Source organism: Arachis ipaensis, chromosome B5 (genome assembly GCF_059453495.1).
Source record: "Arachis ipaensis isolate K30076 ecotype BB chromosome B5, ASM5945349v1, whole genome shotgun sequence".
Classification (NCBI taxonomy): Eukaryota; Viridiplantae; Streptophyta; class Magnoliopsida; order Fabales; family Fabaceae; genus Arachis; species Arachis ipaensis.
In genome coordinates this window covers 142,798,628-142,821,555 of record NC_142440.1, presented here as the reverse complement: position 1 = coordinate 142,821,555, position 22,928 = coordinate 142,798,628, and the positions used below count along the sequence as shown (strand labels likewise).

The following is a 22,928-nucleotide window of genomic DNA, read 5'->3' as shown; positions in this document are numbered from 1 at the left end:
TAAAGTACAGACACTTTACTGAATTACCATATCAGTAGTTTTTTTTTTTTATCATATCTTATCTTTCTTTACCATATCTATACTTATCTTTCTTTTCCAAACATGCTTAAGCACACATAAATTTAAAAAATTATATATATTATTATTCATTAAAATAAATACTTTAAATACTTTAAATAATTAAAAATATTAAAAATTTTATTTATATTTAAATATTAATAAAATATTAAAACAACATTATAATTTATTTTGTAAAATTTGTGTCTACATATCGTGTCATTGTGTATCATAGCTCTTCACCACTGCTTGCTTCTTCACCGTTAAGGACTTCCGCTCTATGCCTCTCTTCTGCCGAAGGAAGAAAAAACCAAAACCTAGCTCCTTCAAGCTGGGATTTACATGGTCTATTGGGTTCCATGTTAGTTAATAGTTATAGATGAACATGTATGATACGAGAAATCACCTTCAAGGTAGAAGAACAAAGCTCAGGGACAATCTTAGCACGGAAACTATTCAAAGCGTCTTCATTTAAAGAGTAAATGCCCTTTCCGGCCCCTGTCCATTTTGAAAATTGACAACACGCCCCCTAACGTTTATAAATTACCATATCGGCCCTTATCCATATACTCCGTGATACCAATTAGCCCTTGAGTTGGTTTCTCCGTTCAAAGTCGACGGAAAACGCTGAGGTGTAACGTGCAGCCTGTGACGTGGCGTTGGATCATCAAACGTGGATTGCTCTGTGGGCATGTGGACAAATAAGTCCCTGCACGCTCAGCAAAGCGACGTCATTTTAAAAAGAAGGCCTCTGGCTCGTTTAGGGTGACATCTCATTCTCCCCATTTCTGAACCCTAACACTAGTGCCTGAAGCATGAGTGATCCAGAGCAATCTTCAACCTCTAACACACGCCGTGTCTGGAGGAAGAATATGGTGGGTTCGAGTAGCAATGCAAGTGAGGGTAAGAAGGCCAAGTTCCAGCACCCTAAATGCAAGTGTGGCACCTATGCAGTCATGCAACAGTCTGGGACAGCCAAGAACCCAGACAGAATCTTTTTGGGTTGTTCCTACTATGGCGTAAGTGTGCATCCATCTTGAGTTTATGTAATCAACTTCCTATGTTGTTTAACAAGTTGTATTCACTATAATGGCGTTTGCAGATGGAGCAATGTCACTGCAACTTTTTTGTTTGGCTGGACGAACTGATTGCTAAACGTTTTGGGCATGAAGATGACAATGATGTTCAAGGAAGAATGATGATGCTGGAGAATAGATTGGAGCAACTGGAATTCAAGATTGAGGATGAATATGAAGGAAAGTCCAAAAAATGTAGTAATACCCATGGTGTATTTGTTACGTTGGCAATGTTAATTCTATTAACAGCAATTGTGTTTGTAGTGTTTTAGGGTATATTGTGTTGCTGTAAGTGATGCATGGACAATGTTAAGAGTTGGGTTAATTTCCTCTGTAATTGTAGATTCTAAATGAATTGAATGTGAAATTTTTTTTTTTTGTAATAATGTAAAGGCTGAACCCATGATAACTCTGCACAATGTTGTATAAGCTAAAAGCATAATGTTTATATTCATACTGTTAAGCACAAAGGCTATTACATATTGAGCCAAAATCATCAGCACATGTCTGAATTCACAAAACAAAAAACATGTTCTAGCACATGTCTGAATTCACAAAACAAAAAACATGTTCCAGTAGTGTTAAGTGTATTGCTCCTTATAACTTGACAACCAAAAAACTTCACACCAAAATATTCATAACTATAACCACAATTATGTCATTTCTGAATTCTTGGTGGCCTAAACCCATATGTTGGCTTGAATATGTGGGGTGCATTTAGGCCTGGTGTGGGGATAAACGTGAAAGGAGTTGTGGCAGTCCCTGAGCCAGTTGCTCCTTCAGTTAGAAGTTGCTGCTGAGTTGATGGTTGTGAGATTGGGGTTGTTGCTTGCTGTAGAGGTGGCTGAATTATTGGGGCTGTGTCCTGCTGCATAGGTTGCTGAACTGTTGGGGCTGTGGCCTGCTGTTGTGGGTGGTGAAGTGTAGGTGCTGGAGGTCTAGTTATTGCTTGCTTGGTTCTGAAATTTGGCCCGTGATTGGGTGCAGTTGGGGTAGCAGGGTTTGAGGGCTCAGTGTTGTAGTCCACACCCTAAACCATATGAAAACAATTCAATTTAGTGTATATGCTCTTGGGCCAACTAATTTTATAGTTAAAGGGCATGAATCTGTAAAATAACATTACCTTTACTGGTGGTTGGGCAGAGTGTGAAGATTGAGTGTCAATCCTTGTCTCTTGTTGGACTAAATTCGGGTTGGAGGTCTTCGGAACTTTTTTCTTTTGCCTTTTTGCTTTACCCTGTGAAAGACACATGAGAAGCAAAGTAAGCACAGTCATGATAGGAAAAAAAACTTAAGTTTAGGGTCTCAGACAATGGACTATCACTGGATCAATAGATGTGGCAGTAACATTTTGGGGAACATTGGTTCCAACTCCGACTCTGGCCTGTGCAAATCCAAAAATAACATCTCAACTACTATAATGCTCAATTGAACAGAGGAAATAACAACTACTACAATGGAAAAGAAAAAACATGAAGAACTCCTTTAATCTGTGCTTCCTGCTGATCTGGAGGTAGCTGTGATGATTGGTTTCCAGTTTGTTGTTGCTTTGCCTTCTTTCGTTTTGGCTGCCGATTCGGATTTGAAGGAGGGCCTTTGCAAGTCATGTGGTAGTGTCCCTTTTGCCCACATTTACTGCACGTGACTTGGAATGACTTCCTCACCTTGTGACCTTGCTGCTGCATTTGTGACTCAGCCACCACATCAACAGCCCTTTTTTTGGTTGGTCTCCCAGGGGGTCTCCTAATGATTGGTGCCACTGGACGCAGCCTGTTGGTTTCTTCCCAGAATTCCTCAGAATTCACTGGTTTAATGGAGTCTCCATAAGTAGCCCGGGCAGCTTCCATTGTAAGCCATTTGTGTGCAAAATTCTCTGGCCTCAGCCCTTCTTTCCTTAACCTTGAGGTAGCAGCCACTGCATGCTTGCATGGCAACCCTGGTAGGATAGATACATAAATGCGACTTTTACTCAATCAATATTTACCTAAATTACATAAGTATTATTGCCAAGAAATCAGTTGATGATTAAACCTGTTAGTTGCCAAACGTTTCAAGCACATGTTTATCTTTGCAAATTAACAGCCACTCTGGTCTGGTACCTCTAGACTTCAAACAATACCCTTGCTTCATCCCCAGCCCACTCTGCTGTCCACTTGTTGCTCTCAGGAATGATGTACTCATCCAACCTTAGTTGTTGAACTAGAGCCAATTTGCCCTTGCATTTGCTTATTCTGTGCTTGTGCCCTGCCATCTTTCGCATAATGTAACTTCGAAGCTCCTCGCACATAGTTAAAATCGGTTTTTGTCTATACTCCACGATCTACGCATTCCAAACTTCGCACATGTTATTGGTGATATTGTCACACTTCGGGCCATGGCTAAAGTAAGCCTTCGTCCATGCACCAGGATCAAACTTCCGTAGATATTTCCAAGCAGCCTTGTTCACCTTCTTCACAACCCCTGCAATAACAATTCAGCCAACAGTTGAATTAACAAGTAAGCACAGAACACAAACCATATAACAAAAAGAAACACAAAGAAGGAAGTAATGTAAGCTTTTGCTGGTCGGACATGAAGTTCCACCCATTGGCAGCCACATGACCAAGATCATCGTGCAGGATTGAAAGAAACCATTTTCAGGAATCAGTGTTCTCAACTTCAACTACAGCAAACACAATTACAAAGAAACTATTATTGGCATCCTGCCCCACAGCTGACAAAAGATGACCACCGAAGTACCCTTTTAAGAAGCATCCATCCAATCCGATCAGAGGGCGACAGCCCGCCTTGAAGCCTTTCTTGCAAGCATCCAGTGAAATGTACAACCTATTGAACAGTGGGCGACCCTCCGGTTGAGGAATTACATCAATCATGCCAGTGGATCCAGGATTGCTTCTGTGAATTTCATTTAAGTAGTCATGTAGCTTTTCATATTGTTCTCGCTCCTTTCCAATTGCTTGCTTTCTAGCAGCTTTCAAGGCTCTGTATATCATCCTATAGTTTATATGGACATTATAGTCCTGTTTCATGTGCTCTAGTGCCTCTTTCGGAGTCATTAGAGGTTGAGTTACCAACCTTTTTACCAATTTACTTGTCACCCAAGTTCTATCAGCCATGTTACTGCTCAAATTCCTACCACAGTTGTGCTCTCCAATGAATGTCTTTATTTGAAAACTTAGACTTTGACTATTATGAGAGCAAAACACCAGCCATGGACAACCCTCCTCAGCACACCTTGCTCTAATCCTCTGACTCATTCTTCAAATACATAAGCTCTTTTCCCTCATATACAAAGTAGTTCTTAAGTGCTTGTTTGAACATTGCCATGGTCTCAAAGTGTTGTCCAACCTGAAACTGAACCTCACCATACTCTGTATCCTCATTGAAGTCAGGATATCTTGCCTTATGCTCCTCATCTGAGTCAGAAATTGGGGAGTTAAATGCCTCAGACTCATATTCATATGGCTTATCTTGGTCTGAGTCCAATTCCTCAGCCACTGGATCTGAATTGGGCTTATCCCTTGCCTCATCATTTGGATTTTCCTCACCTGGCCCATTACCTTGATCTCCACTAGGCCCACTGTTTGGCTCATTGTCTGCTTTTTGTTGGGATAGAACATGTTTTCTTTTTCTTCCAACATACCTTTTTGCCTTCTTCTTCTTAGTCCTAGGAGACATGTCCTTATCAGCAAAACTACCAGGTGGCACATTCTTCTTCTTTTTAGGTGTCTGTTGTCTAATACACCTCTTCTTCCTAGCACCCTTCTGTCCAGCATCCATTGCCTCTTTCATCCTCATACTAGGCTGCTTCTTCCTCACAGTCTTCCTCTGTACATTAACATCCTCATCACTACTACTACTATCAGATTCGAATCCAGGTGAAGAGGGTTTGTAGGGACCAACAAATCCGACTCCACATTCTCCATTTTTTTATCACACATTTCATTGATTTCCTTATCTCCTTTAAGAACATGCAACCCAGACTCTAAATCAAGGACACTGCCATCATACCAATACATCTGTTTGTAACTTGTATACCCTAAACTCTTGAACATTTCCTCCAAATCCTTGAAATTAACATAATCTATGTCTAATGGAGGAAATGTCTCAACACTTCCGTCGCGGTAGTGCAGTGCACCATCTTCATCCCATTCAAACCAACCCCCATGATGAAAAAACAGTGACTATTTCATATGACATCTATTAGAATAACAATGTGCAATAATTAACAAAAACATGCATGGTGAGGTGATCACTAATCCAAATCATCATTAACAAAAATCAAGTTCAGTAAAAAAATAGGGACTATTTCATATGACATCTATTAGAATAACAATGTGCAATAATTAACAAAAACATGCATGGTGGGGTGATCACTAATCCAAATCATCATTAACAAAAACCAAGTTCAGTAAAAAAAAATGGAGCAACACAAGCTAACGAAGCTTCAAGCTCAGATAGCGACACTAACTTTAGTAGCGCCATCAGTTCTTCCGTCTGCAGCACCGTCAACACCTCCCTGTTGTAAGTCTATGTCAGCTTGCTTGGAGGGAAACGTTTCGTTCTCTTAGGGTTTCTTCGTAATTTTGAGGAGAGAACGAGGCTGATGTATGGTAATTGAGGTGTGCACAAGGAAGAGAATGGGATTTTACCCTAAACGAGCAAAAGGATGCCAAGCAAAACGACATCGCTTTGCTGAGTGTGCAGAGGCTTATTTGTCCACATGTCCATAGAGCAATCCACGTTTGATGATCCAACGCCACATCACAAACTGCACGTTACACCTCAACGTTTTCCGTCGACTTTGAACGGAAAAACCAACTCAAGGGCTAATTGGTATCACGGAATATATGGATAAAAGCCGATATGGTAATTTATAAACATTAGGGGGCGTGTTGTCAATTTTCAAAATGGACATGGACCGAAAATGGTATTTATTTAAAAGGTCAAATTACTTGCTTAAGAAGGGTTTTCAGAGAGTTAAAAGACCGAGTTTGAGGATTGGGAGAAACAAAACACGATTTTACACAATCAAACTCCACATGATAAAAGTAATTGAAAAACGATCATAAAACGATTCATAACCAGGCCAACGTGATATTAATTAAAGGCCGCCCAACGTCATTATCTTGAGACTTCAACAATACGAAAATAAAATTAAAGAAATAACCCAAAAAGATTCAACAATAAACAACCTAGAGAACATTTTTCTGGTGAGTTCTATGAGTAACTAGCTGTCTCAAAAATAAAAACAGATGTGCATCGCAAAATTAATTTGAAGACTTTTTTCTAAAACCGTCCGATTCCCCAAACTCTGACCACACCATCAGTGTAACCACTGAACAATGTGCTTCCATCTGCACTCCAGTTCAAGCTGGTGCAGTAGATCACCTGCAAGACAATGGTAACGAAACAACAAATAAATACCTTAAATATAACAGTTCATTCCACGGTGCAAATCAAACCAACCAGGACAAGATTCAAAGATCTGTGAGAGCATCACTATAAAACCCAATAAGGAGAACACTAAAACCCAATGATAACCATCATCAGCTATGTTATAAATGAAAATTTAGCATTATCCAAAAGTGTGTGAAGGGGAGGGACTGAGAAAAGTTACCTTCTTCTTGTTGGCGTTCCCACCGGTGGCGGCATCAGCTTCGGTCTTGAGATCAACCTTCAAGTCTTCCACAATGCTCTTACTCTCCAAATCCCAGATCTTAATGCTCTGTTCAGTAGCAGCGCATAGCCAGTACCTATTAGGACTAAAGCACAGAGCATGGATGATAGCACCAGCATCAAGGGAGTAGAGCTTCTTCCCTTCAGCCAAATCCCACAGTAAAATTACTCCATCTTTGCCACCACTGGCACACAGGGAACCATCAGGTGAAACAGCAACTGTGTTCACATAACCAGAATGACCAGCAAGTGTGTTTCTCAGCTTGCAATTGGTCAGGTTCCAAACTTTCACAGTCCTATCCAAGAAAAAAAAACACTAAGAAATCGTAGCAGATGTATTGCCAGTTGGAAATAAACCAAACAGAAGCAACTCCTAAGCTTAAGTAATCTCAAACCATTAAGCCATATGATTCAGCACTACCTATATAAAATGCATTTAGCATGCCAATTATCTACAATTTTGGAAAAGGAAAACGGGATAAAAGTAAGTGAATTTAACCTCCCGGGGGGGGGGGGGGGGTAATCCACAAATATGTACATAAAAGAATCTAGCATTTTGAAACAAAAGATTTAGATTAAAATTTAATATGTCGTACTTCTCAAAAAATATTTGTATCTAAAGACAAAACCATTTTTTTCGAAGTTTCTAACAAAGTAAACCTTTTTCTTTCTCAAGCATTTCTATCCAATCAAACTACACATTTCAAAATACAAGCACATGCCCTTTATAGAATATACAAACTTGAAACTTCTAAGAAACAAGTTCGTTTTCTATGATTATAAATGTCAAAATAAACAAATGTAATAAGAGGGCAAAAATCTTACTTCCCGATGCTAATCCAATAATTATTGCAAAAACATGGTCTTTCTTTCAAAACCCTATAAATCACACAACACACTCCACAAAAAAGCGCATTTTCCAAACTATTTATAATCAGAAGGAAAAAGAAGTTCAGCCCTAATACTCACTAATATTATTGCATAAATAAGCCCTTTTATCGCAACTCAATCAATCCAATCAAACCCTATAAATCACACAACGTCAACACCACAGAAACACTCTTTTCAACCCAGAATTACATATCTGAACCAAAAACAATTAAAAGAAAAACATATTTAAATCTACCTGTCCCAAGACGCAGAAACAATGGTAGGGTGCACAGTGTTAGGGCTAAACCTAACACAAGAAACCCAATCGGAATGCGCATCACCGTCCTGGATCGTGTATTTGCACTCACCAAGAGTGTTCCACAACTTAATCGTACGGTCACGAGACGCCGACACGATCTGACGGTTATCAACCGAGAACGCAACAGACATAACGTCCTTTGTGTGTCCGACGAATCGGCGAGCGGACTTTCCGGCCGCGAGGTCCCAGAGGCGGAGCTCGCCATCCCAGGAGCCGGAGAGAGCGAACTGGCCGTCGGAAGAGAGAACGACGTCCTGAACGAAGTGAGAATGACCCGTTAGCCTGCGGCGGGGGACGCCGTAGGTGCGCTCCTCCTTGGTGAGGTGCCAGAGGATGATGGACTTGTCGCGTGAGGCGGTTACGATCATGTCGGAGTTGTCGATTGGGGTTGCGATGGCTGTGACGGAGTCCGTGTGGGCTCGCATGGTGCCGCGGAGAACAAGTCCGTCTGCCATTGTTGTTTGTGGATTGTAGGGTTGGAGGATTGGGGAGTGTGCGCAAAAGAGGAGAGAGCTAGCTGCTGGGACTGAAAGGTCGTCTTCATATATATATATGGGGACCAGAAACTCGATTTTTTAGGGTTTTGGGCTGGGGTGTACATGGGCCAGCTCACACAGCCAAACCCGATTCGAAATATATATCGAGCCTAATTTTTAGACCCTAACCCAATTTTAGATTCGATGAAATTTACGCATCTTCGGGTCGGGTGAAAATCGGATAAAAACCGGGTGAAAACCGGATCTTTAGCATATAAAAATCACCTAATCTCCAACTATTATTTCACAATTCACATAGTAAAATTCACTTAAAAAAATATAATAAGAGCTAACTTTTTTCTAAAATTAAAGCATAATTATAATCAATACTAATATTGTCTAATAATACTAAATATTTAAATTAATACAAATAATACAATATTATGCATTAGTTTAAAGTCTTATGCATTTTAAACATAAAACATTAACTTATAATCTTATAATGACTAATAATATAAAATATTAAAGTTTACAATATTTAAATTCCACGTAAGAATAGCCATCATCCATCATTAATAACACAAAATATTAATTGTGTATGATGACTGGGCCACCGGGACGAGTTCGGGTAACCCAAGTTATGGCTCGGATCCGACCCAAAATAATGACCGAATTTTTTTTGAGACTCTTACTCGATCCTAGACTCGATGAAATTACACTAAATTAGCTCCTCCTAATATGTTCGGAGCCGAATCGAGTCTTCAGACTGGACTGGATCATGTACACCCCCTACTTTTGGAGAATGGGAGAAAACTAAATGGTTTTGTTTTGGGGTTTTGTCGAACCGGATGTCATTCTTCGTTGTTTTTTTTTCTTTCTTCCCTCATAATAAGTTGTTTGGGTTTTTTACTAAACTCTTAATGGATTCTTGGTCTTTTGGAGGTCTCTAAACTCTAGTACTCATCCAAAGGATTTCTTAAAAAACAATTTGACCAAAAAAATATACTATTACGTTAATTATCTCATTGCAATGGCAATTATATTCTGGTCATGATTTGTTGTTGTTGACAACACCACCTTAAACCTTAGCTACATATATGTGGTCCTACTTATGAGAAACAAGATGATTCTTTTAGACTATGGTGGGTTTGTGTATGTGTTGAAACATAGACATAGAAAATTAGAAAGATTTAATTATTTTGTTGATTTTTATAGTTTTGCGAAATTTTTAATTAAGTTTTTATATTTTTTTTTTAATTGATTTCTGTACCAATTTTTTTTTCAATTAGGTCCCTCTAATTAGCTTAATTTTATACGGACTTAACTTACAAAAAAAATTGGGAGTAAAGTATCGTTTTTGTCTCCAACGTTTGGGGTAAGTCCTATTTGTGTCCCTAACGTTTAAATCGTTCTATTTGTATCCTTAACGTTTATAAAAGTGATTCAATGTTATCCTACTATTAATTATACTAACAAATCAGATTATATTTTTCAATTATTCTCACTTGGATGTATTCATTCTCAATTATGTCTCACTTGTATGTGTTCGATTTTAATATTATACCCGCTATTTGTGTTTAGATTCAATTATGTTCCTAAAAAAGTGAATTATGTAAATGTTGTAGGAATTAGTTTCAACATTTGATGAGCTATTTTTCGGAGTAAGTCATCGATTCTATCCTAAACATTTGTATTCTAACTTCAAGAAGAGATTTTTAAAACTCAAACTAAAGCGCTAATGATGTGTAATTGACGGCAGGATAATATTGAATCACTTTTACAAACGTTAGGGATACAAATAGGATGATTTAAACGTTAGGGACACAAATAGGATTTACCCCAAATGTTGGGGACAAAAACGATACTTTACTCAAAAAATTGGTATAGGGACCCAAATAAAAGGAAAAGAAAATGTAAGGACCCAATTAAAAAAAATTTTGGTGCAAGAGCTCGATTAAAAGGAAAAAAAGTACAAAAACCTAATTAAAAATTTACGAAATTATAGGAACCAATAGAATCATTATACCAATTAGAAATATAGTCGTTATAGATAAGTTACACAATTTTTAACTTCTTTGCTAATCAAGTACGTGATAGATCATACAAATCATAATCTTATTAAAATACTAATATTATCCTTATTACAAATTACCATTACTATTTTTCAATTATCATCTATGATACAAGTCCAACAAAATCAAATACTAATTTCGGCCCAGTGGAAAAAACTAGGATAATGAAAGCATGATTGGGTTGAGTAATTCGGGACCATAGCAGAAGAACAGAAAGAAAAGAAGACAACCAATTTGGATAAAGGACTATGAGAAAAGGACAAAAAAAGATTATGACATGGAATAGAGGTGTAGGTAAAGACAAATTAAGAGAGGGGGAGAGAAAAAGGCAAATCTGGAAGCTCGTAACGATAGAGACGAAGCATACATGACGTGAAGCAGAGATAGCGGCGAATATGGGGCATAGGCAAAGGCAACATGAATTCAAAGTAGAGGCAATTGCGATATGAAAAAAAGTAGACACAATGATGAAGAGAAGAAACACGAAATCGTAGTAAAGAGAGAAAGATGCGGTAAAGGGTGACGGCAGTGACAGAGAAAACACGGTTGTGAAAAATATAGAAGAAAACGAAAAGACAAAGACAACGATAGCACAAAGGTAGTGAAAAGAGAGAGAGAGGGAGGGAGGATGAACGACTATAATGATTTGTGTGACTGAAAGGAAGGAAGAGAGGTGACAACAAGAATTTGGTTTGGAGGGAGGGATGAGGAGAGGAGAGGATGAGAAATGAGAGAAAAGAAGAAAAATCCGGTAAAAACAATCATGGATATATGAATTTAAAATGAAGTTATAGTTGAAGTTGAGTGTTAAAAGTATTGTGCTTTTGTCTCAAAATTAGTGTTCCACCCTGTAGTGTAGGATACAAAATTTTTGTATGTGCACCTCCATATTCGTTATAAAATTAAAATATAAAAATACTATTTATAAATGGTCGTTATTATCCTGTAGAGTTAAGTTTTATCTACACATGTAGATAGATACTTGTCGAATGAGCAATGCTGGATAGCCCGTGACCTACAACAGTGATGTTTGAAACAGTGTATCAAAAGTGACACCCCCAAAGAACCAATTTTGGCATGATCAGTGCTTTGTTGGTGTTTTGAACATTTTTTTAGCTATAGTTTTTTCTTTACAATGTGAATTTGAATTACACCCAGTGTACCCATGTCGGTGATAACTTGTTCATGTAAAAAGCCAGTTACATTGCTCCATATTTAGATATAATAGTATAGGTGAGTACTAAATGTTTTTCGTGAACATTAGAGTTAGGTAAAGAGTCAAGAACTTAGGTTATTTTCAAAAAAGAAAAAAAATTGTGCATTGCACATGACAAATTTGATTTAATTAGATTGTAACACCCTACCCTTCAAAGTCTTATACTTAAATCATAACTCAATGAGGGTTTAGTGCTACGACACAAGACTGAGATATAAATACTTATGTATAGAAGGAGATATTAAACTAGAAGCCTGTAAAAGAATTTAAACCCCGGATAAAAGACAATTCGCCAATCGTTCATACTCGATAACATATATAAGCACATCGAAAAAGGTAGATAATTAAAAATTTGAAGAAAGAATAAGGGTAAAGAGACATATATAAGTATATATAAATATTTACTAGTTTCAGCCCACGAAGATTAGGCCAGCTAGAATTACAAAAGTAAAACAGTTTGATATACATAACGTAACTCTCCACATATATATCAAAGGCCTCTAAAGGCAAGTTTTCAAAATGAACACATCATATGAATTTTTCCAAAAGAAGGAGAGAATCTAAAACCAAAATAGAAGCAAAAAATCTTCTTCGCCATCTTTCAGATAAAACACCTTCTCCTTGAGGAGCACTAGAACCTGCATCTAAAAAACATAAATAATATATGGGTGAGAATCCAAACCACCGAGTTTTCAGTAGGATAAAAGTGTCGAATTGATACAATATAACGTAATAGCAACTCTCTAAGCAATCTTAATCTTCAAAATTTCATTGATTCAAATCTAAGGTTCTCTCTAAACCAGAAAATGGCAACTTACCTAAGGGATTCTAATCTATCTATTTATTCTCAGTTTTTCACAAACCTCCAATCACCACATCGTATCAAGAACAACCCTCAGCATCACCATCGCCAGTATAATGGATCTCTTAGTTGTTCAAACACATACAAAAAATACACTAATAGAGAAAACAGATAAAACAATTAGCTCAAATAACATATAGATACAATTATTCAATAAGACAAGCCAAATACAAGATGCACACCTAATCAATATACACAAATACAAATGATGCATGCCTGTCCTATGACCAATGAGCTCATCTGTCAGTTATAAGCCAAACCCCGACATGTTCGGTAGCAAATCCTGGACAGTCCCTTGGTGTGCGCATCCCCAAGAGGTATTTATATTCATTCATTCATTAATATCATGCATGATTCTCAAATCAATGCTAGGGAGTGTGCCCTGCTCACCTTCTTTAGGGATATCATCCGAGAAGGTCTAAGTGCCCGTTCACATCTTGCGATGGAGGATCAACAAAGTGTCTCAAATCTCAACCCGTACCAAGTGGGACAAATCACAACCCTTGCATCTATCCAGTGGTTCCAATCTCAATCCGGAGCAAATAAGACAAATTACAACCCTTGCATCTACCCAGACAACTCAAATATCAATCCGGAGCAAGTGGGACAAAGCTACAACCTTTGCATCTACCGAGGCAACCCAAATATCAACCCGGAGCAGGTGGGACAAAGCCACAATCCTTGCATCTACCCAGACAACTCAAATATTAATCAAGCTCATTTTCATCATCCAATCATATCAACTCATGCCTTCAATCACTTCTAACTCATTTCGACTCAATAATTTCCTTCCGAACGCCTTCTACCCTCTAATATAACATCTAGGCACAGACCCAGGCATAGTAATGAGGGGGCACTTGCCCCACTCCCATTCCATTTTTTTAAGCCAATATATATATATATATATATATATATATATATATATATATATATATATATATATATATATATATATATATATATATGCCCCATTTTAAATGACCCCTTACAAATAACTATAAATAAATTAAGTCCAATTATTAAAAGTCCAAAATCCACTTTATCTTTCTATCATTTTGACTATTAGTTAACCTAATTAAATTTAGTCTTTTTCTATTCTCAAGTCCCAGCCGTCACTCATGTATTCTCTTAAATCCTTTTCTTAGTTTCATATTTTCAATCTTCTTTTTCTATTCCTTATCTAGTGGTAATCTTCTCTTCATCAAAAGGTAAATTTTAAATTTTCTATTTTATTTTATATAATTCTCTATGACTCTATGTATCTTTTAATTTTATTATTTCTCTTTTTGATATTTTCAATTGCAAATTTTAATTCAAACAATTATAGTTTAGGTATTAATCTATTTTTTTATGGTCTTCATGAATTTATATATTTTATTTTATTCTCAATTTAGTGATCTTTATTATTTATTTGTTTATCTTTCGTTCTATTCTATTATATGTAATTATGTTGCATATAAGTTTTTAAAGTGAATTGATCAATTTACTAATTTAGAATATATATTTTTTATTTTTAGAAATATTAATGAAAAATATTTCAAAAGAAAGCTACCACTAGAATCTGAAATCACTTCATTAGTCTCTTCTAATAAAAAGAAGTTCTTAGAATTCGATGTGAAAAATCTGGTAACTGATCTTGGACAACGACCCAAAATTTCAAATTATGATCTAAATGACAGAGATAAAATGTGCACTTTTATATTTTTAAATTTAAATTAATATATATTTTGATAGTAATGTGTATTATTTTTGCCCCCAACATAAATTTTCTGGGACTGTCACTGCTATCGTCTCTATACTCGTTATAGGATTGTGAAAGTAAAAGAGCTAGTTGGATAGATTAAAACAGTTAAAAATCATCATTTCTAAAAAACAGGATAGTCATGCATACACATATGTCATACGTACACAAGATTTGGATTTTCTGCGTACACATGGTATGCGCACAAAACTATTTCACTTTTGTAACACCCCTCTGATGCGTACGCACGACTCCAATTTTTGCAACTTCTATATAATTCAATTTTAATCCCCTAAATTCATACCTCTATAACTTTTTGTGCAATTATCCATTTTCCTTTCGATAACATATATAAGTGCATCGAAAAAGGTAGATAATTAAAAATTTGAAGAAAGAATAAGGGTAAAGAGACATATACAAGTATATATAAATATCTACTAGTCTCAGCCCACGAAGATTAGGCTGACTAGAGTTACGAAAGTAAACAGTTTCATATACATAACCTAACTCTCCACATATACATCAAAAGCCTCTAAAGGCAAGTTTTCAAAATGAACACATCATATGAGTTTTTCCAAAAGAAAGAGAGAATCTAAAACCAAAATAGAAGCAAAAAGTCTTCTTTGCCATCTTTCAGATAAAACTCCCGCTCCTTGAGGAGTACTAGAACCTGCATCTAAAAAACATAAATAATATATGGGTGAGAATCCAAACCACTGAGTTTTCAGTTGGGTAAAAGTGTCGAATCGATATAATATGACGTAATAGGAACTCTCTAAGCAATCTTAATCTTCAAAGTTTCATTGATCCAAGTCTAGGGTTCTCACTAAACCAGAAAATGGCAACTTAGCTAAGGGATTCTAATCTATCTATTTGTTGAGTTAAGAAATTAACTAAATTAATTAGTGATGACAAACATTATTTTTGGACAAAATAAAGAATTAGTGTTGATTAATTATATTTACTTATTACTAATTGTTTATTGTTGTAGGCCAAAATTCCATAGCCCAAATGGAATGAAAAGCAATTAGCAAGGTTGGTGGGCTGAAAACAAAAAATTAGAAGCCCAAAAGAAACAAAGCCAAAGAAATCAAACGGGTTACATGAACCAAACCAATCCAAGCCCGTATCCATCCCACAAAGCTTCTCTTGTAAGATTGAAGTATTCACTCTTTCAATGTGCAACGTTCCTCTCCTCTCTGACCAAGTCAAATCAGAACTTCAGAAAAGTAAGAAAGAGAAAGAGAGAGAGCTTCTTCACCAAGCTAGTCACCAAAGAAGCAAGAGAGATAAGGATTAAGCTTGAAACTCAGAAATCAAATCAGAAAATCCAAAACCAAATCAAGCTTAGGTTACAGGTAAATCACTTCCTCTTTCATGCAACTCGGTTTCATCTCTTCTTCCTAACTCTCTGCTCTATCCAAAATGGGATACAAGGGAAAGAGGATTCCTGTTCTTCTCTGCTGTGTATCTACGGTCTTAAACAAGACTTGGGGACCAAGTTGGTTTTCAAGGGCTCAGATCAAATTGACCATGAGAAGATCTCTATGGTTGCTGCTTTATGGCTTTCGGTCAAGATGAAGAAGTCAGAAGAAAAGTTTCTACTCTGAGGATTAAGGAGAAAAAGTAATTCTGTGGGTTGGTGAAGCTCAAGGCTCAAGGTGTTGACCTTGGAAAAAGAACCAAGCAACATGCAAGGAGATAAAAGAAGCTTGCTGTTCATTCAGAAAGCAAGGAGAGAAAACCAGAGTGTGAGAACAGTGTTCTGTAAAGAAGTTCCTCTACTTGGATAATGCTTTCTTTCAAAGAAGCATTCGACCAATACTGAAGAACTCAAGCTAAGGTTTGTGAATCTGGTTTGGCACATAGCAAAGAGGTTGCTGATGAAGTCAATCTCCTTCATGTTTTACAGATTGTAATGTACTTTTCTATGTTTATCTTTCTGTAATTTCTTGTGAGAAAAAGGCATTGTGAGAAAGCTCAAGTAAAAGCCATGAGTGAAAAAAGGTAGAGTGATACACTTGAGAGAAAAGTCTAGAGTTATTTTTAGATTTCTTTAGGTATGTTTATGTCCTGTATCTTGTACCTGTAAGGTATCCATTTCTTAGTTAGGTTAGCACTAAGAGTGAATAGTTAGGTATTAGCATAGCCAATGTCAAGTTAGGTTAGAACTTGAGTGTGAAAGGATTGGGTCAATCCTGTGAAATTGGTGTATGTAATACTATTAACTATAGTGAAATTCTTCCATAGTTGTGGAGGAGACTGGACGTAGGTTGCATAGCACAAGGCAACCAAACCAGGATACATGCTGGTGTCAGCTTTTCTCTTCTCTGCTGTGTTCTGTTTTCTGATATTCATGAGACAAAAATAAATTGTCTCATAAATTTCCGCTGCTGAGTACAAACAGAATCAGAATTGAAAGTTTGTTTTAAAAGGATAATAACAGCAACTTAAAAGGAAGGCATAGATTCAACCCCCTTCTCTAAGCCTACCACAACCTTCAATTGGTATCAGGAGCTAAGGTCTCAAGAATCAAGCTTAACCGCTTGGAGCAAAGATCCAATGGTGAACAACCTGGGCACAACCACAGTTGCTTACACCCTCACTGAAGGCCAGTCAAACAATCGGCCACCTTTCTTCAATGGGAAGAACTACTCCTACTAGAAAGAAAGGATAAGGATTTTCATCCAATCCATTGACTACAACATATGGAAGATTGTTGTGAGCGGTCCCAAGATCCCAACAAAAACAAGTGCTGATGGAGTGATGACTCCAAAAGAAGAAGCTGAATGGAATGAAGATGATAAGAAGAAGATAGAGCTGAATGCTAAAGTAATCAACCTTCTTCACTGTGCTATCAGCTTTGAAGAGTACCGGAAGGTGTCTAGATGCAAGACAGCCAAAGAAATCTGGGAAAAACTCCAGGTTACACACGAAGTCACCAAACAAGTAAAAGAAACGAGGATTGATATGTTGCGAAAAGAGTACGAGATGTTTAGCATGAAGGATGGAGAAAGCATTGATGAAGCGTTTGAGAGATTCTCAATCATAATCAACAACCTTGATGTTATGGGTACAAACTACGCAGAACAAACCTTGGTGAGAAAACTCCTTAGAAGCCTCACAAAAGAATGGGAAAACACTGTCACTGTCCTAACCAAGAGCAATAACATAAGTCCCATAACATATGATGACCTGAGAGAAAAACTCCTTGCCTATGAAGCCACACACACAAACACATACTCAAAGAAAAAGGGAATAGCCCTCAAGTCACAAATAGAACCGAAAGAGAGTGAGTCTAGTGATAGTATTTCAGATGATGAGCTTTTATTTTTTGCTAGGAGATTTAGAAGGATGATGAAGAACAAGGGCAGATACAAGGGTTCAAGTTCAAAGGAGCACAAGATAGACTTGAGCAAGGTGACGTGCCATCATTACAAGGAGGCTGGACACTTCAAGCTAAACTGTCCAAAGCTCAAAAGGGAGGACAAAGGAAAGAAGGAAAGGAAAAGAGTACTCATGGCAGCTTGATAGGATCTTGAGAATGACTCAAATGAAGAAGAAGAATCTGAAGGAGATGACAAAGACTGCTTCATGGCTGGAAACAACAATCTTGATGAGGTAAACTATTATGATTTGACCATTGAGGACTTGCATGCTATTATTGATGATCTCACTTTAAACACATCAAAACTGCTTGATAAATACAATAAATGCAGATCTGAAAGAGATGTGTTAAGAGTTAAAAATAATTTTTTAAAAGAACAGGTGAAGGAAACTGAATGTGCTTTGGACATCATTGAAGAAAACAGATTTCTAAAATCTGAACTTAAAAAATTAAAAGGAAAGCACATTGTGGATCCTTCTCATGAATTAATTGCTGAAAATGAAAGATTAAATGATATTAAAAGGCTGAATGGTGACTTAGCAAAATTTGCTCAAGGTTCTAGTAACTTGGACAAATTACTTGCAAGTCAAAGACCATTGTTTGAAAAATCTGGTTTAGGCTACATAGCCAAGGAAGATGCAGTTTCCAACACTTCCTCTATAAAATTTGTGGCTTCTTCATCAAATACCAAACCTATACCAAACAAATTGGGTATTAGATATGTTTCAAAATTTGAAGAAAAATTTGATGAAGTATACACAAGTGAAACTGAGCCTTCACCAAGAACTGATCCGAGTTCAAACCGGCCAGATTTGGGTTATATTTCAAAAAATGAGGCTGCTTTCAAGAAACCATTTTTCTATAACAAAACCTCATTTTCGAAAAATCCAAAGAGTTTTAAAAATTCTGGTGAAAACATTTTTGCAAAAAGGAACAATTATAACAAAAATTAGTTTGTTAAAGGAAATGCGTCTCCTCCAAAAACCAGAAAATTTCAACCATTTAATCACTTCAAGCAATTTAACTCACCTAATTTTCAGCGACACACATCAGAAAATCATTGTGTTAATTGCAAGAAAGTTGGTCACTCATATGAACAATGCTTCATTGAAAAGAGAGTTGTAGGAAACAAAGTCTACAATGTTGTTTGTGATTTCAATGCACTTGGGCAACCAAGATGGATTAACTTCAAAGGATCCAAATTAATTTGGATACCTAAGGCTACTTGAAACTCATCATGCAGATTTGCCTAGCATCCAAGAACAAAAAGGACATGTGGTACATGGATAGTGGATGTTCAAGGCACATGACTGGAAGGTCAACCTACTTCATCAAACTAAATAAGTATGATGGAGGTTTTGTGACCTTTGGAGATGATGGTAAAGGTAAAATCATTGCTGTTGGAAAAGTAGGTAATGAGCAATCTACTTTCATTGATGATGTACTTTTGGTATGTGGTTTAAAGCACAATCTTTTGAGTATAAGTCAGCTGTGTGATTTAGGATATTTAGTTGTTTTCAAAAGGCTTGAATGCTGTGTTGTTAATGAAAAGACAAATGAAGTGATGTTTGTTGCCAAGCGTTTTAATAATATGTATGGACTTACTTTTGATGAACTAAAGGATCAAAATGTAGCTTGTCTTCATTCTAAAGAATCTGAAAAGTGGTTATGGCACAAGAGATTGGGCCATGCAAGTATGTTTCAAATAAACAAACTTGTAAAGAAAGAATTAGTAAGAGGTCTTCCTTTGAAAAAGTTTGACAAAGATATCACTTGTGATGCTTACCAAATGGGAAAACAAACAAAAAGTTCTTTTAAACCAAAGGAAGACATCTCTACTAAAAGACCACTTGAGTTGCTACACATTGATTTATTTAGTCCAACAAGAACTCAAAGCCTAGGTGGTAAACATTATGGTTTAGTAATTGTGGATGACTACACTAGGTTTGGTTAGATTTTATTTCTTGCACACAAAAATGAAGCCTTTTCGGCCTTTGAACTTTTTTGCAAGAAAATTCAAAATGAAAAGGATTTGAAAATCTCTTCTATAAGGAGTGATCATGGAACTGAATTTGAAAATAATTTATTTGAATCCTTTTGTGAGGAATTTGGAATATCTCACAACTTCTCTTGTCCAAGAACACCACAACAAAATGGTGTTGTGGAAAGAAGAAATAGAAGCATACAAGAGATGACAAGAGCTATGCTTTGTGAGAGTAATGTTCCAAAATTTCTTTGGGCTGAAGCGGTTAACACGGCTTGCCACATTTTGAATAGAACAATCATAAGGAAATTTTTGAAGAAAACCCCTTATGAACTTTGGAAAGGCTACCCACCAAACTTAGATTACTTGCACATCTTTGGATGCAAATGTTTTGTTTTAAATAACAAAGAAAATTTGGAAAAATTTGATCCAAAGGCTTATGAGTGTTTGTTTGTAGGATATTCCACAACTAGTAAAGCATATAGGGTTTATCATCAAGATGCTAGGATTATTGAGGAGTCCATACATGTTACATTCTGTGATACCAACTTGGTACAAAGCATTTTGGAAGATTGTGATACAGGAAATCAAGCTCAAAAGGAAGCTGAAACTGTGCAAAATCAAGAGAAAGGACATTCTGGACAAACTGAACCAGAAACTGCAACTGCTGAAAATTCGAGAGACAATTCCATTTTGTCTCATGAATCTGAAGGAAATCTTGAATCCAGCAGCACCCAAAATCCCTTGGTATCTCAATCTGCATCCAAGTCCACCAGACCTCGTGAATGGAGATTCTTAAAGAATTATCCTGAGGAATTTGTCACTGGGGACGTCTCTCATGGAGTGCAAACAAGGTCTTCCACTAGAAAGGCAAATGAAGGATCAAACATTGCCCTTCTTTCACAAATTGAGCCTCAAAATGTCAAGGAAGCACTCAGTGAACCTTCTTGGGTTAAAGCTATGGAGGATGAGCTTCTTGAGTTTGAAAAGAACCAAGTATGGACTTTGGTTCCACGGCCAAATGGAAAGAAAGTGACCGGCACCAAGTGGATTTTTCGGAACAAGTTGGGAGAAGATGGTAGCATTGCAAGAAACAAGGCAAGGCTAGTGACACAAGGATATGACCAAGAAGAAGGAATAGACTTTGATGAATCCTTTGCCCCTATTGCCCGAATGGAAGCCATAAGAATTCTCTTAGCTTATGATGTACATTGTGGTTTTAAATTATATCAAATGGATGTGAAATGTGCATTTTTGAATGGAGTGATAGATAGAGAAGTGTACGTGGAGCAGCCTCCTGGTTTTGAAAATAAAGAGCATTTTGATCATGTTTTCAAATTATCTAAAGCTCTCTATGGTTTAAGACAAGCTCCTAGAGCTTGGTATGAGAGACTTAGCTCTTTTCTTTTGAAAAATGGTTTTCAAAGAGGCACCACTGACACAACTCTATTTATCAAGAACTCTAATGATTCTTTTATTCTAGTCCAAATATATGTTGATGACATTATTTTTGGATCAGCCAATGAATCCCTTTGTTCTGAATTTGGAAAACTCATGACAAGTGAATTTGACATGAGTATGATGTGTGAACTTAATTTCTTCCTTGGGCTGCAAATTAAACAAACTGAAAAAGGTATTTTCATTCATCAAGAAAAGTATGCCAAGGAATTAGTTAAGAAATTTGATATGGAAAATGCCAAATCCATGGGAACTCCCATGCATCCTAGTTCTAAATTAGATAAGGGAGAAACTGAGAAAGATGTTGATGAGACTAGGTATAGAGGAATGATTGGTTTTCTTATGTACTTAACTTCCTCTAGGCCCGATATTGTGCAAAGTGTTGGATTGTGTTCTAGGTTCCAATCCAAACCTAAAGAGTCACATCTTTCTGCAGTTAAAAGGATCATTAGATATGTTCATGGCACATCCAATTTTGGTCTTTGGTATCCTAAGATTGATGATTTTTCTGCAGTTGGTTATTGTGATGCAGATTTTGCTGGTGATAGAGTTGATAGAAGGAGCACTTCTGGTTTATGTTGTTTCCTTGGAAAGTCATTGAATGTTTGGTCAAGTAAAAAGCAACCAACAGTGGCCTTATCTACTGCAGAGGCTAAGTATATTGCTGCTTCTTCTTGTTGTTCTCAGCTTTTATGGTTAAAAACACAGCTTGCTGATTACAAATTAAAGACTAAAAATATTCCCTTGATGTGTGATAATATGAGTGCCATTAATATTTCTAAAAATCCAGTTTTGCACTCTAGGACTAAGCATATTGAAGTGAAATTTCACTCAATAAGAGAACATGTCCAAAAAGGGGATATTTGCATTCAATTTGTTAAATCAGAGGAGCAATTAGCAGATATTTTTACAAAACCATTAGCTGAGGATAGATTCTGCATGCTGAGGACTTGTCTAGGAATTTTGAGTTATGATTCTTTATTTGAAAAGTGCTGATATATTTGCTGGAGCTTTTTGTCTCATAAACAGGTATGAGACAATTCTGGGCAGGTGATGAACGTTTCCTTCAAGTCAGCGCGTACTGGGCTTACTTCAAGTGAAAAATTAATCTGGACTAACCTCAAATCAGATCTGGGTTGTCCTAAATGTTTCACTAAAATCCAAACCTCATCTAGGCCCAATATGAATGTTACATTCTTGTTTACTTGATTTTTTGATGATTTGTGTGCTTAAGTTTTATTTAAAATTTTTTTGGCTCAAAAAGGTTTTCAAGCTAATTTATTTTTTTTCTGTTTTGATCCAAAAAGGGTTTCAAAATTTAAAATTAATTTCCTGTTTTATTTTAAAATCAAATAAAATACTTCTTGAATGAGGTCATGTCTTTTCAAGTCTTTTCAAAGGATGATGCAGTTGCATGGTTTTGGAAATTCACTTTTGGGTACGGTTACCAACACTCCATCTCTTTCCTCCATAACTTCTCCTCAAACTTTTCAATTTCTTCCCACTCACTTTACTGCTTCTCTTCCCTCAAAAGACTGAAACTAACCAAATGAGGAAAAAAACTATTGCTAAAAGGCCTCCTCGTGAAAAGGTGCAAGCTTCCTACAAAACCTTCCACTCGCTCCCAAGACCGGACCTTTACCCCATCTCCTTCTCCTCCTACCTCTTCTCCTTGGTGTGATCCCATGGCACGAACCAAGAATCCCTCTAGGGTTACTCCTTCTGCCAAG

At 36.7% G+C, this 22,928-nt stretch overlaps 1 protein-coding gene and 2 pseudogenes across 1 annotated transcript; 1 reads left to right on the top strand and 2 right to left on the bottom strand.

The window, feature by feature from the left end:
- Nucleotides 1-1,791: 1,791 nt before the first annotated feature.
- On the bottom strand, nt 1,792-5,821 carry LOC148566045 (uncharacterized; annotated as a pseudogene).
- Nucleotides 5,822-6,204: 383 nt separating this feature from the next.
- LOC107641159 (small ribosomal subunit protein RACK1) lies at nt 6,205-8,589 on the bottom strand. Its single transcript, XM_088488133.1, has 3 exons — nt 7,939-8,589; nt 6,754-7,108; nt 6,205-6,524 (listed from the first exon to the last, which is right to left on the bottom strand). Exons 1-3 carry the CDS (start codon nt 8,454-8,456, stop codon nt 6,423-6,425), a joined length of 975 nt encoding a protein of 324 aa, XP_088344259.1. The 5' UTR covers nt 8,457-8,589; the 3' UTR covers nt 6,205-6,422.
- Nucleotides 8,590-16,930: 8,341 nt separating this feature from the next.
- On the top strand, nt 16,931-22,252 carry LOC148566044 (uncharacterized; annotated as a pseudogene).
- Nucleotides 22,253-22,928: the final 676 nt, after the last annotated feature.